The sequence below is a fragment of the Vipera ursinii genome (genome assembly GCF_947247035.1).
Source record: "Vipera ursinii genome assembly, chromosome: 3".
Taxonomy (NCBI): domain Eukaryota; kingdom Metazoa; phylum Chordata; class Lepidosauria; order Squamata; family Viperidae; genus Vipera; species Vipera ursinii.
Window position 1 is genome coordinate 212,287,220 of NC_139516.1, and position 13,034 is coordinate 212,300,253.

Below are 13,034 nucleotides of genomic sequence, written 5' to 3' on the forward strand. Positions count from 1 at the left end.
TAGGGGCGGCTCCGCGGACTCCCCGCGCCTGACTCACGGAGGAAGCCGGCCGGGAGCCCACAATTAGCGGGCCCGCCAGGAGGCGGCTGACGCGGACACCCCCGCGGAGGTCAGGCGGCCCCCGAGCGCCCCGCCGAGCCGGACGGGGTTCCTGGCCAGCGGCTCCCTCGCCGTCCGTCCCGGCCTTTCCAGGGCCAAATCCTCCCGAGCTCCGCCTGCCGCAGGAGGGCGAGCCGGGCCAGGCTGGACGGCGGGAAAGGAGGCGCGCTGCGATCCGCGCAGCCCCGGGCCCGTTGGACGGGGGGCTGGGAGGGGGAAGCCCCTTCCGATCCCCGGAAAGCAGCGCTCGCTCCCTGCTCGGGCGTGGGAAAATGGACGGAGGTCCCGGGAAGGCCAAGCGTGGGTGGGAGGAGGCTGGCATGTGCCCCCCCGCGCCCCCCACGAGAGGCCCTGCATTGCCTCTCGGGTGTTCCAGTTTTTCCTTTTTGGCGAAGCAGCAACACACACAGAGACAGACACAAACACACACCCACGGAGCCTCCGCTGCTTAACTGCCCTTTCAAGGGAGAAGAGGCCACGCCAGGCTCTCTTGTAAAGCTTATCTCTAGCCGGCTTTTGGCGGGGGTGGTGCGTGTTTGCAGTGTCAACACGCTGAAAGGAAATCCCCGGGTGTGTCCTGCGGGGGGGGGGGATCAGGCCTTTCCAGCATCTCTTTCCTCCCGAGGCCCACATTGAGACGCCCCGATTGCCCCAAAACGCACCCCTGAAAAGAGTGGGTGGCTTCTCTTTCGAACCCAGCCCTCCTGGGAAGAAAGGGAGCAGACAGACAGACAGACAGACACACACACACACACACACACCCCAGAGAGAAGGCTTGGAGTGTGGATGCTCCCCAGTCCCTTCTCTGCCATTGTGGTGTTGTGTGTGCCTGTTTCATGCAGGCACCTTTCTTGATCCGGTGGGAATCTGTTCCAAGCTCAGAAGGGGCCCACGTCAGCAGAGGCAGCCCAGCCCAGAGCTGCAAAGGCCTCCCTGCCCCAGCCTCCGGGGACCCTGGCCCCCGCAGCAGCAGCCCTGCCCTTCCTACCCTGCCCCAAGGCGGTCTTCCCCAGTGAAGAAGGACAGCACCAACCCATCTGGAGCAGAGGCAGCTTCCCAAAGACGCAACTTTTTCAGCTACGAAGGCTAGAAACCTGCCAGACACCAATTTTCTCACTGTGTGCTCCACGCGCTGCCTTTGCTGCTGAAGGCCTTCCGCGCAGAACGGTCATTTCGAGGGCAGGATCTGGGGGTTCAATTCCCCCAAAAGGCTCAGAACCCCACCGAAGAACACCTGGCTACGTGTGGCTGATGAGTGCGGGTCACGTCCAGCCTCCCGAGGGCCAATATGCCATCCCTGATCTGCCATTCCGGCTGCTGCTACTGCACCCCTCAATTCTCTCCAGGCAAAATCCCCTCTGCACGGCTGCACCAGTGGCAGAGTTGTGTGTTACACACATCCCCAACACTCCTCATTAGGGATCATGACCTGGAAGTACCTGGCTCGCTGTCTAGATCACACCGTCAGCGCTAGAGGGGGGGGAGTGTTTTGCTCTCATGTTACAGCACTGATAATGTTTCCTAGTTTGGTAGTGAAAGGTCTGTAAGAAACCCACCCAGCTCAGAAAGCCCCTTGGACCCACAATTCCCGGTTTATCCCCCGGTCGGACTTTGGCCCCCTTCATCGGCTTCCTCTCTGGGAAATGCTGCTGCCAGAAAGGGGAGACGGGAGAGGCCTGCAGGGTGAGGCGGAGGATGCCGGACGCCCGCAGGCAGAAGTGGGCTGGGGGATTGATCCCGCTACCCGCTGCTGATGGCTAAAGGCCCACGGCAGGGGGGGAAATGTAGGCTGGTGCCCCTGCCCAGCCCACGATGCTGGTTGTCAGGCGCAGTAGCTGTCCCAAAGGAGGCAGACACAAACCTGTAGGGTTTTTTTTTACAAATAAATATATTTTACATCTACTATATTTACAGCAGACGAAGTAGTCAGGGACATCCCTACACCATAAATAAATTGTCAGGTAAATCACAGAACATCATACAGAGCGCACAGAAGGGGGAACTACCCCCAAGGGGAACCAATCACAGCGCAGATCGCCTCACTCAGGAGCCACCCTCTCCAGCCAGTCAACCGCCACTGCGTGTTCTGGCCCAGGGCACTCTTTACTGATCCGGCTACTAAGTTTAAGCATCCCAACAGCGAGGCTGGCGATTTCTTCCTGGCTTTCTTGATAGGGAAGAAATTGCCTTTTTAAAAAAAAATTACTAATCCTATAATTGCTGTGCTTCTTCCAACTTGCCTCCGCCACAAGTCTTGTCTGTTGGAACCTGCAGTAAAGGGTGTGTGTGTGTGAGAGATGTCGGCCCCCTCCTCCCTCGGTGCTGGGGTCCCATCAGGAGAAGGAACAGGGGAGTCTGCCTGCCTGCCTGCTGGAAGAATAATTCGGCTGGAGTCAGTGTGGCCACCTGCTGAGGTTCACCTGTGCTGTGCCCAGGTTTCTTTAGGCTGACGGACCTCCTTCTCTGCACCTCTCCTCTCTCCCCTTTCCGAATTTTAATCCTTTTGCCAAGCGGCGCCTGGCAGGGGCAAAGCGATTGCAGCGCAGGATGGGGCCTTGAGAGCAGGCAGGACTCCAGGGCTCCCGGGGCTGAGCCCCCCACTCCCTTTTCCAGCTGCGGATGAGGGCCAGCCCATCAGAGCAGCCGTTGGTCCTTTGGGATCAGCTCTTGCAAATCCTGGGCTGTGGATTTCAGGGGGGAAACAACAACATAGGAGAGATCCAGTTGAGCGCAGAGAAGGAGGGAGCAGGGCTCAGACTTCCAAAAAACCCAGAAAAACCAGAAAGCAAAGTGAACCAAAGCTGAGCAAAAGAAAAGGAAGGGGAAGGGAAAAAGGAAGGATGGGCTCCTGAACTCTTCCCCCCCCCCCTGCAGCTACAGGATCTGAGGAGGCACCAGGGATCATTTCCCTAGAAATCGTGTCTGTGCCTGGCTTGCGTGCCCCGGGGGCAGCGGGGGTCTGCATCCAGTGCTGCGGGCTGTCTATAGGGTGAGCGTGGGTAAGGCCCCCTCCCCCCCACCAGGCCCTTCTTGACTTGGATGCTGCGCCCTGAGGCCCCACAGGAGGTCAGCCTTCTCTGCCACCTGTCGCAAAGGTGTTTACTCAAGAGACTGAACAAAGAGCTGTACAGTCATCCCCACCAGGAAGGAAGGAAGGAAGGAAGGAAGGAAGGACGGAGGGCCTCCCCCCCACCTCCTGGGCCCACTGAGACCTTAAAGCTTTGGAGCCCTGAGACCCCAGGGTGGCAAGGGGTGCCCACAGGCCTTAAAAGTGCCACAAATTAAGAACACCCCAGAAATGGTCTGCTCAAACGCAGTAAACTAGTAATATTTGAGGCCCTTCGGTTTCTTGGAAACAATTCAAGTTTTGCTGAAACATCCAGTTCTATACATGCCTGATGCAGGATGTGTAATCTGTGTGGTGAGATTTTTATCTTGGAAGGCTGACAACGTTTGGGTAAATAGTTACAAAAGTCAAGTTGCACTTGATTTGATTGGGGGGGGAGGGTTGCCAATTCCCCAGCCCAAAGTCTGCACCGGCCCTTCATAGCCGACTTCACCCAGATGCAGAACAGGCCACAGGGCCATCGTCCACTCTCGCCCCCCCCCACGTGTCCACCCCCAGCCTGATCTCACGTCAGTCTCGACTGTTTTCATGCAGCCCTTCCTAGGAGGAGTGAAAGGCGAGGCTGACCAAGAGATCCGGGCACTTGGACAGAGAACGGCGGAGTCGCCTTGATGGCCTCCGTTGACCAGCGTCATCTGCTGAGTTTGGAGCCTGGAGTAGGTGACCGCTCCGGTGCCTGCAACCTTGAAGGCCTCCCATGCCAGCCCCTTGGCTGTCCCAGAGTGCCCGGCTTAGCTTTGGAGGAGTGACCGCTCCCTCTCGCTCCAGCAGGGAGAGGCCCTGGGCGGCTTCCCGTCCCCGGATCAAGGACTTCAGTCCAGCTGCAGGTCACGGTGGGTCCTTCCACGCCAGGGCTGCCCGGTCACTCTTCCGGTTCCACCTCCGAAGACACCAGGAGTTGCAGTCCGAGAGGCAGGTGGTCGGAGCAGGTGGCCAGCTGGGTGAAAAAGAGGACTTTCTCCACCGTCTGCAAGCCAAGAGGGACACGAGACGGGGAGGGCTGAGAGCAGCAGAGCCACGAGGCCAGGAAGGGGCCGAGCGCGAGGAGTCTGAGCACTTTGGCCCCGAATCCTGAATAATTTCAGGCGGTCTTGAGGGCCGCCTAAAGCAGCCTTCTGCTCAGGGCAGATTCGGCGGCACCCTCCATCCGATTCCAGGGCCATCTGTCTGCAGCCCCCTCCTCTTCTCTGGCACCACCTGCCCCTGACGTTCGCCAACCCCACCCCTTTCCCCAGCTGCCCTGGCTGGAACCTCAGCAGCCCCCCATCCTCCTGCAGCCGTTCCCCAGTGACCCCACCCTCCCACTCTCCTTGGCCCCCTCCAGAGAGCCCTTTGAAAGGGGAAAGACCATGGTGGGGAAGGGGGCTCCTTGCTCTGTTTCTCCTCCTTCTGGAAGGAGGGGTCGCTGCTATTATGGAGACCCCACCCACCCATTTCGGTCCCTTCTAGCCCCCCCCAGGTCTTGTGGAGGTTGAGGGGATGGTGAGAACTAGCTAGCATTCATTGGGGGGGGGATGGAGGGAAGTTGGCAAAGCTGCCGGGAGGCTCTGCAGGCCGTGGGGACCTTCTTGTTTGGGGCAAACTGACCAGCTTTACTACCTGTATCAAATGCCCATTTTGGAGTTCACAGGAGATGCCAATGTCACCTTGGCTCAGAAAAAATGGTTGGGGAGGGTCACAGATCTGATTGTCCAATCCCCGAGGACCAGATCCACCAAGAGAGCACCTGGCTGACCACAGGTGGAGGACCAGGAAATGCAAACGTTGCTGCACCTGCAGTCACCAGGAAGATGCTTTCCCAGGGCAGGAAGTCATAGCGATGAGAGAGCTTAATTGGGCTGCCAAGGAAATGCCAGGCGTGTCTTGCACAGCACGTCCTTCACTGCAGGGCAAAGGCTGGCCCAGAAGGACCAGCCACCTGGACTCCATCCTTGGAAGAGGGGAGGTGGCCTCTTCCTCACAGCCCACCCCCGATTCAGGTTGGCATAAATGAGTGTACGGCCACAGCCACCTTACCTCTCTTAGCAAGGAGACTGGCCAGGTTTTGGGGGGGCTGGATTCCTGACCCTCCGTTCCCACCCACGCAGGTCTTTGGCCAGTCAAGCGCAGCAACCAAAATGTCCTGGGAGGAGCAGAACTGGACATCCAGCAGATCCCAGGCAACCCCGCTCCTGTCCTGGGCTGGCTCATTGGGAGAGTGTGCTCTGAAGACCCCCCCTTGCTCTCCCCAGCACCCCAGGATGTGCTGAGCTGGGTCCACTGGCAGACTGGGGACTTCTGGGCAAGGAAAGACCCTCCAGGGTACCGGCAAATGCTGCCTCGCGTGGGAAGCGGGTTACTCTGCTGAACCATGCCCAGCGTTACCCTGGCTCAGGTGGGAGGGAGGGAGGGGGGACGGCCCCATATGGATGGTGCAAAGGTCCCCCAGAGCGAGTGGGCCACATGGGCATCCTAGGACCCCACAGAGAAAGCAACTCTCCAGCAGACACAGAGGGCAAAGGGTTCCCCCCCCCGGCCTCCGAGAATTGTTGCTCTGCACAGGGAAGCAACTTCCGTGTCTTGCGAGGAACGTGGAGAACTGCAAGGTGAGCAGAGCAGAGCAACCCCAGGAAGCCGCCTGCGCCCATTTCAGCAGGAAGTTCTTGCAAGGCTGCTTGCGGGCGCTGAAGGGCTGGCAAGAACCCGGGCATTCTGCTCCTTGCCAGGCTCTGCCCCGCCACAAGCCCCAAGAGTCAGATGCTGAAAGTCGGTGCCAATTCTGGCAGGGAGGCCCCTAGGTGGGGCAGCCTTGCCAGGCCGTGCTGCCCGCACTGGCCCGGCTTACGGTCCTGGGGCCCTTGGGCATGGCTCCACCTCCACACAGCCTCTTCCTCACCTGCTTTCCGCCCTTCCTTTTCCTTCAGCCCTCCGAGTGCTGTAGGGGCTCACCTGGTCCAGGGGCACGCAGGGGGGCATCGTGTGCCCAGATGAGATGGCAGCTCCAGGGGCTTCTCATTTGGCATGAACCCTGGGAGGCCATGGGTCCAGCCCTCCTTGGCAACTCCCAGTTACCCACCACCCCCACCTCTGCCACCCGACTCCGACCCAGTTCCCTCAGCGCCTCAGGACTCCCCGCTCCCCCCCTCCCCTCCTTAGTGGCTGCTCATGGCCAGCGCAGCCTTCCCTTCCCCTCCCCACCCCATAGCCAGCTGCACACCCTTACCTGGATCCACCTCACCTCTGCAAAGCCAGCCTGTGTGTGTGTGTGTGTGTTGGTCTTTGGCCTCCTGCCAACCTCCTCCCCCCCTGCCAACGCTGCCATGACCACCACAGCCTCCCCTGACTGGCAGATGTCCCACCCCTCCCCCAGCAAGTCCAGGAGGGCATCTATAGGCCCAGTCCCTCCCAAACCTGACTCTCCGCAGGAGAAGCCGCTGCTGTGGCCCAGAAGCCCAGGAAGCTCCCCTTCCCCGGCCATTTTGGCCCAGCTGACCACAGGCTCTGGGGCCACTCACGGTCTTCAAGGGCAGCGGGCCTGAGTGCTGCCGGTAAAGAGTGTAGTCAATGCGCCTCCCTTCGTGCCAGGTTGTGGAGAGGTTGGCGCTGCCCTCGGCCTGGAGGGGGCCTGCCAGGTACTTCCTGCGCTCCTCTGGATTCTCCAGAGTCCTGAAAGGCAACGGAGAATCTGTTGGGGGTTGGGCAGCCTTAAGGTCATCTAGTTCAACCTGCTGCAGGATGCAGGTGGTGACTATTCAGGCTCCTCTTGAAGACATCTGGTGAAGGCGAACTCGCCATTCATGTGGCAGGCTGTTCCACTGGCTAATGGCTCCTACGATTGGGAAGTCCCTTCTCATCTCTCAACTACTCCCCTCCCTTCTCGTGGTTTCCGCTCACTGGACCCAGTCCTGCCCTTTGGGGCCATGGCATAGACATGGGGCAGCTCTCCAGGTCTTTGAAGGCGGCGGCCCGTACCTTCCCTTCTTCGTCCCAGAGGCACCCCTTGCCAGCCCTGCCCCCCACCTCCATCCTCGGCCCTAGACGTGGGCCTCCCGCTTCTCCTACCTGGAGGCAGAGCAAGGTGCTCCCAATGCAGCTGCCCCCTTTTCCTCCCCACGGACCAGAGGCAGCCCCTCCCGGCTCCAGGCAGGCTTCACTCGGAGGCCAGCCAGCTCCATCACAGTGCCTGGGCCGTGTCCGGTGGGAAAGGTGGGAGAGGGCGAGGCGGGGTCTTGCCTCGGGCACCCACATCCAGAAGTGGGCCTTAGGCCACTCGCCCTCTCAGCCCCAGAAAGAGGCCACCTCGGAAACCCAGGCCGTTGCCAGGATTTGAACTTCCCTTGGGCTGGGGGAGGGGAGACAGACCGTGATTGGCTGCTGTCAGACCAGGCATGGCCTTCTCCCCCCTCCCCCCCAGAAAGGAGCCCCCCAGAGATTCCAGGATGGGCCCCAGACCCTCACCTCTTCAGGTTCTCTGGGGTGGCCACAGCCTCGTCGTAGATACGCAGCGAGTTCATCAGCGTCCCTGTGAAGGGCAGAGGGGAGGGGTCGCACTCCACCCTGCCCAGCCCCATCCCTCCAGTCGCCCCCTGGACCCAGCCGGCCCAGGCACACTCCCGGGGTCTGGCCCAGAGCGGCCTTTGGGGTGGGGGTCACCCACCGATGGCCCAAGGATGGTCCTTGCGAGGCCTGATGCGACAGGGGTCCGTGTACCAGTTGAAGATCTCGTGGCCTTGTTCCCTCTCATCACCTAAGGAGAAAGCGGGGCCTGAGACAGCCACACGAGGGGGGAGACCCCCTGCCCCACTCCGTCCTCCGCATCTCCCTCCAGGAGACCCACCTGGAGAGCAGGTGTCGAAATTGAGGTCCCCACAGAAGATGTCGAAGGCTACCACGTCCTCCGGCTGCGCCAGGCTGTCCTGGAAGAGCTGCACCCAGAGCAGGCAGAGGCTCAGCTGCTGGTACCGGATGGGCCCGTCGGCTGTGGGGAGCGGGATGGAAGCCGCGTTGGCCTCGGCGGGCTCAGCTCTGCTCCTGGCACGGCACCACCAGGCCGGGTGCAGGGAGCGCCCTGGCTTGGGGGACTGCCCAGCAGGCCAAGAGAGCCATAGGGCAGATATCCTCCCCCATTGTGCCCCCCTCTCCCCCTCCACAGCAAGGAGTCCATTTCTCCACTATCAGGCTTCCTCTGGCCCTCAGAGGCCGACGGCCATTGTGCTGGGAGAAGACACTGGACAGGCATAGAGGTGGACCGTAGAGATCATCTAGTCCAATGCAGCCATCCAGCCGCTATCCAGAACCCTCCAGGGAAGGGAAATGCAGTGCCAGTTGAGAGACTGCAGAGGTTCAGCACATCTGGCCTGGACCTCCTTCCCTCTACTTTGGACCAAGAGATTGACCCTCGGACATTCCCTGTTGTCCTGCCTTGGCAGCCCCCGGGGCTCTCCGGACGCAACACTTCGTCCCTGGAAGCTTCGCTTCTGCCCCAACCGTCCCTCTTCCCGCCTTGTCCCCCCCTCACCTTCGGAGGCCTGCAGGTGGGTGCAGTTCAGGTATCCAACGACCCTTCGCCCTTGGCAAGCTCCCAGCTGCACCTGAGCAGACCAAGCAGGAGACTGAGCCTCTGTGGGTGGGTGGGGGAAGAGGCTTTTTGGGAGAGGAGCTGCCCGCTCAGGTTGGGGAGTCCACCGAGATACCCTTGACCTCGCTAGGGGCCACCAGTGGAAAGACCTTCGGGGGCCCCACTGGCCCAAGGTCATCGAGGGCCCCACGGATTGTCAAGGAAGGCCTCATGGCATCATAGCAGTCTGTGGTCCAAGGGACCTGCAGAAGGAGACCCCCCCCCTCTGCTTCAAGGGACAATATGGGCAGCAGGATCGTCAGTGGCTGCCAGGCAGCCTCTAAGCCCACGGCTGAAGCCCCAGGGGCCCCACCCTGGCAGGAGGGCCACGTGGTGGCAGGGCCCCGCTCACGCCCCTCCATTGCCCAAGGAGGCCCCGGCTGGCTCACCTGCACGCACAGCAGGCCCTTTGCAGCCAAGGCATCTTCCCTGGTGGCTCTGGGGTAACAGTGGAACTCGGCGGCCAAGATGGGGTAGCGGCTGGCCAGGAAGAGCCCGCTGTTCAGCAGCTTCAGAGCAGAGCCGGCGTGCAGGCCATAGGTGCCCACGTCATAGATGATGTGTCCATATCGGGGGCCGAGGAGCCGGCACAGGTAGGCACAGGCCCGGAGGTCAAAGACCTCCTGTAGGCACACAATGTCCACAGCCGGAGGGAAGCAGACGCAGATCTCCCGGGGCTCCTGGGGCTCCACTGCCAGGGCCCCCACCTCCTCCATGAGGGGCGGCTCCACGGTCACCACAGCATCGCCTGGGGGGTGGCTCAGGACACCGGCAGGGGGCCCCGGCAGCCCGTGTGAGATTGCCGGGCCATTGGGGGCTCCAGCGTGCGCCTGCGCCAGGCACTGGCCGATGTGGCCAGCCCGCCACTGGGTCTGCCAGAGGTTGCTGAACTTGGCCAGCCCCTCGGGGAGCAGGCAGACGTTCCCGCTGAGGAGAATGAGGGTCCTGGCCGGGCCGGGCAGTGCCCACAACTCGGGAGAAGCTCCGCCGGGCGTGTGCTGGTAGGCGAAGGGGCGCCGGGCGCTCTGCAAGGGCAGCCAGAGCAGGAGAGCCAGCAGCAAGATGGGGCTGTAGAGCAGCAGGAGCAGCAGCAGCGGCGGCCCCCGGACTGCCACGTCCAGGCCGTGGGGCGCGCAGCCCGGCTTTTCCGCCGTGGTCCGCCGCAGGGCCAGAATCTCGCTCGCCAGCCAGTAGGCGGGGAAGAGCAGGGCCCTCGTGGTGGTGTCCAGGCCCCCCAGGACGCGGTTGGAGTACGGCGACTCCCGGAGGCCCATGGTGGGAGGGCGGCGGCCGCAGCGGCGGCGGCGGCGGCGGCGCGACTCCCGGAGTGCCTGGAGATGCTGCCGCGGACGCCTCCGGTGCGCTCGGCTGCGGGGCTGCGGACAGGCGCTGCGCGGAGAGGGAGAGGGGCGCGTGAGGTGCGCAGGCAGCCCGGATTGCGGCTTCGTCCGCCGCGCAGTTGGAGCGGCTCGCTCGGCCTTTGGGAGGGAGCCGCAGGCTTGGGGGAGACGGAGGTCCGAAATCCTCGCGCCGAGCTTCGCGCTCGCCGCTGCGCCCTCCGGGCTCCACCCGCCGACGCACCTGAGCCTCCCAGCCGCACTAAGCGCCGCCTGCCTCTCGCCTCGGCCTTCGGCGCGGGAAGCGCTGCCGGCGGGCCTGCGGGGGGAGGGAGCGGCGGGTCCCCTCTCCTCGGGCGGAGGGTCCGCGGCAAGGGGGGGAAGGTTCCGGGGCACCCCGACTGGGGCGCGCGGCGCGACGGTCCTGCCTGGCTCGGCTGCCGGCAGCAGAACGGCTCGCTCGAGGCTGCAGCCGCCCTGCCCTTCCTCTCCTCGTCCCCGAGGAGCGGCGCGGAAGGGGCTGAGATGCTGCCCCGGGATGCTTAGCCCCCACCCGGGGCGCTTTCCGGAGCCGGAGCTGCGGGTGCTGAAGGAGGAGAGGCGGACCCAGCGGGCAGAGACCGCCGGCAGCTCTGGGGCAGCGCTGGGAGGGGGCGGCAGCCGCCTGGTGAAGGAACAGGTGAATCGGATGATTTTATTCTTAGCCTACCTTTCAGGGACGTTGTGTGGGGAAATAAAAGATGTCCTGCAGATTTGTTGATGAGTGGCGGCGGCGGCGGCGAAGTCAACCCCAGCGCCAGCTTCTCTCGGCAGCCCTTTCAGACGTGGCTTTCCCCCCTTTCCTACAACTGAGAGTCAGGGGTCCCGGGTCACTCCGCTGGCTGGTGCCTGAGGCAGGGTCAGGACTCATATTCTCCGGGCTTCCTGAGCCCTTGACCGGTTCCTCCTTTTTCCTGCTGAGCGGCGGTGGCCACTTTGACTGCTGGGGACTCCCAGGGCCAGATTTTCGTGAAAGTCTTCAAGGGAGCGACTTGCAAATCCTCCCAGTCTAAGTTGGGCTGGGGACTAGGGGCCGGCCTCATGCAGGACCAGAAACTTGACAGAGCAGCTGCACGCTGCTCCCTTAGGAACGGCAGAGTGAGGGTGGTTTCTGTTCCCAGGAAGGGATCCCGGACAGGACACGAAGGGGACGGCCCTGAACTGATTTTGCAACCGGAGAGGGAAAGGAACCGCCGCCCCGGAGCATCAGCAGTGGGTCACTGGCTCTAGGAGGACCCCGGGACCAGCGTTGAGAGGCGCCTCCGCCTGGCCAAAAGTCTTTCTCCTGCCCCCCGCCCCCCGTGACCCCCTCTCGCCCCTAGAGCCACCTGGGCGCCGCGTCTCCCGTAAGTGCCACGGCCGCGGCTTCGCACCACTCACCGCTGCCGGTGCCCGGCCGGGGCTGAACTTGGCCAGCTTCCTCCGGCCTTCCTCCGCATGGCCGGAGCGGTCAAGGAACTGAGGCCGCGCTGGCCTGCAGAAGCACCTGCCAGCGGTCATGTGCTCCGCATAGCTGAGCTGCCCGTCATGCCTCCCCGGGATTGGGATCCACCCGCCGAGCGAGGCAGGTCGATCCGGCTCGCAAATTGCCTCCGACCAGGCAGCTGACTAACAGGTCTTGCCTCGCGGGCTGCGCGGCCGATTATAGATTAACTTCCGCGCAGCCATAAACGCCGTTTGCCCCGGGACAAAAGTCCAAGCGAGAGCTGGGAGCGAGGGAGGGGCAGAGGGTCGCTCCCAGGAGAAAGTGTCTGCCGGGGGCGCGGAGAAGCCGGGGAAGGCGCTCCTCCAGGCGCAGGGCAGCGTCCGCTGGCCCGTGGCCCTGCCGGCTCGCCAGAGGTCCAGGGGAAAAAGCCGAGGTGGAGACTGAAGGGGGCTTCCCCTGCTGCTCTGTCACCCGTTTGGCCAGGGCTTCCCCTGGGGGGGGCTTTTGCTCTCTCCGGAGGCTTCCATCTCCTCCGTGCTCCCTCCCCTTCCCAAAAGCAGGCAATATCCCTTGTGGGCTGCCTCTTCCAGTGCCAGGAAGATGGCACATTGTGCACTTTGCCTGCACATGTCAGGTAGAGCTGCCAAGGAAGCCTTGTGTCTCCCCAAGTGTGTTCTGTGAAGTTCGGGGGAAGAATTGCCAGAGGTCCAGTTTCTGGCAGAACCAGTGGGTCCACTGGCCCTTCTGGGGTGGCTGCAAGGAGATCAAGGCTGCCTTGTCCCCCCCCCCCCCACCTTGATTCCTCGGTGGCAGCCATTGCGCAATCTTGCCTTCCCTCTGGCATCTCCTTCTCTTCTCTGCTTGCACTAATGAGGGTAATTCTGTAACATCCTCCTGAATTAGTGTGACAAACGGGCGGAAGGATGCTGAGGTGATGTGGGCATGGCCGCCTCACTTGGTGGTCAGCTTCCCTGGCTCTGCAGTGCAGTGGGCGTGTTGACCTTTGACACTTCCATATTGAAGGCCCTTCTTGTGGCGCTACAAAGCCCCCCCCTCCAAGAAAGTTGGTCGCCTCCTGAGCTGATGTAGCCATCAACCTTCCTGCTGCTCAGAAGGATCTAGTTTAATCCTCAGCCCATTGGAGGAAGACACCACAGCCGCAGCCTGCAGACCCCGCAGACCCCCTTCAGCCTCCGCAGAAACCACCCAAGGAAGGAGAGTGGACGGCCACCATCTGGGGAAGTCCATCCTGTGCTGAACAACTCTTGCAACATTTTTCTTGATGTCTGATTAAAATCTGCTTCCTGGTAATCTGAGCCTTTGTTTCTTGTTTGCTCTTCTGGAACGACACTGAACACTGAACGTGCCTGTCTGCAGGCTGGGATCGTCTGGCCTGCTCTGCTGCTTCTT

The 13,034-nt window shown here is 62.3% G+C and overlaps 1 protein-coding gene across 3 annotated transcripts; it reads right to left on the reverse strand.

The window, feature by feature from the left end:
• Window positions 1–1,494: 1,494 nt before the first annotated feature.
• LOC310639113 (sphingomyelin phosphodiesterase 5-like) lies at window positions 1,495–12,371 on the reverse strand. Of its 3 annotated transcripts, XM_083360559.1 has the most exons (9): window positions 11,579–12,371; window positions 10,869–11,007; window positions 9,212–10,211; window positions 8,724–8,796; window positions 8,043–8,183; window positions 7,863–7,952; window positions 7,664–7,727; window positions 6,721–6,871; window positions 1,495–4,193 (listed from the first exon to the last, which is right to left on the reverse strand). In XM_083360559.1, the coding sequence occupies exons 3-9, from the start codon at window positions 10,094–10,096 to the stop codon at window positions 4,089–4,091; spliced, it is 1,509 nt and encodes a 502-aa protein (XP_083216685.1). In that variant the 5' UTR covers window positions 10,097–10,211; window positions 10,869–11,007; window positions 11,579–12,371; the 3' UTR covers window positions 1,495–4,088. The 3 variants fall into 3 exon arrangements, with proteins under 3 accessions (XP_083216685.1, XP_083216686.1, XP_083216687.1); XM_083360560.1 differs by lacking the exon at window positions 11,579–12,371 and having other exon boundaries at window positions 10,869–11,453; XM_083360561.1 differs by lacking the exons at window positions 10,869–11,007; window positions 11,579–12,371 and having other exon boundaries at window positions 9,212–10,436.
• Window positions 12,372–13,034: the final 663 nt, after the last annotated feature.

Coding starts and splice junctions, on each gene's coding strand:
- LOC310639113 (XM_083360559.1), bottom strand. CDS start 10,096: ATGGGCCTCCGGGAGTCGCCGTACTCCAACCGCGTCCTGGGGGGCCTG. Junction 7,728..7,862: donor GGACCATCCTTGGGCCATCG/GTGGGTGACCCC, acceptor TGCCCTTCACAG/GGACGCTGATGAACTCGCTG. Junction 4,194..6,720: donor GCCCGCTGCCCTTGAAGACC/GTGAGTGGCCCC, acceptor CTTGGCTTGCAG/ACGGTGGAGAAAGTCCTCTT.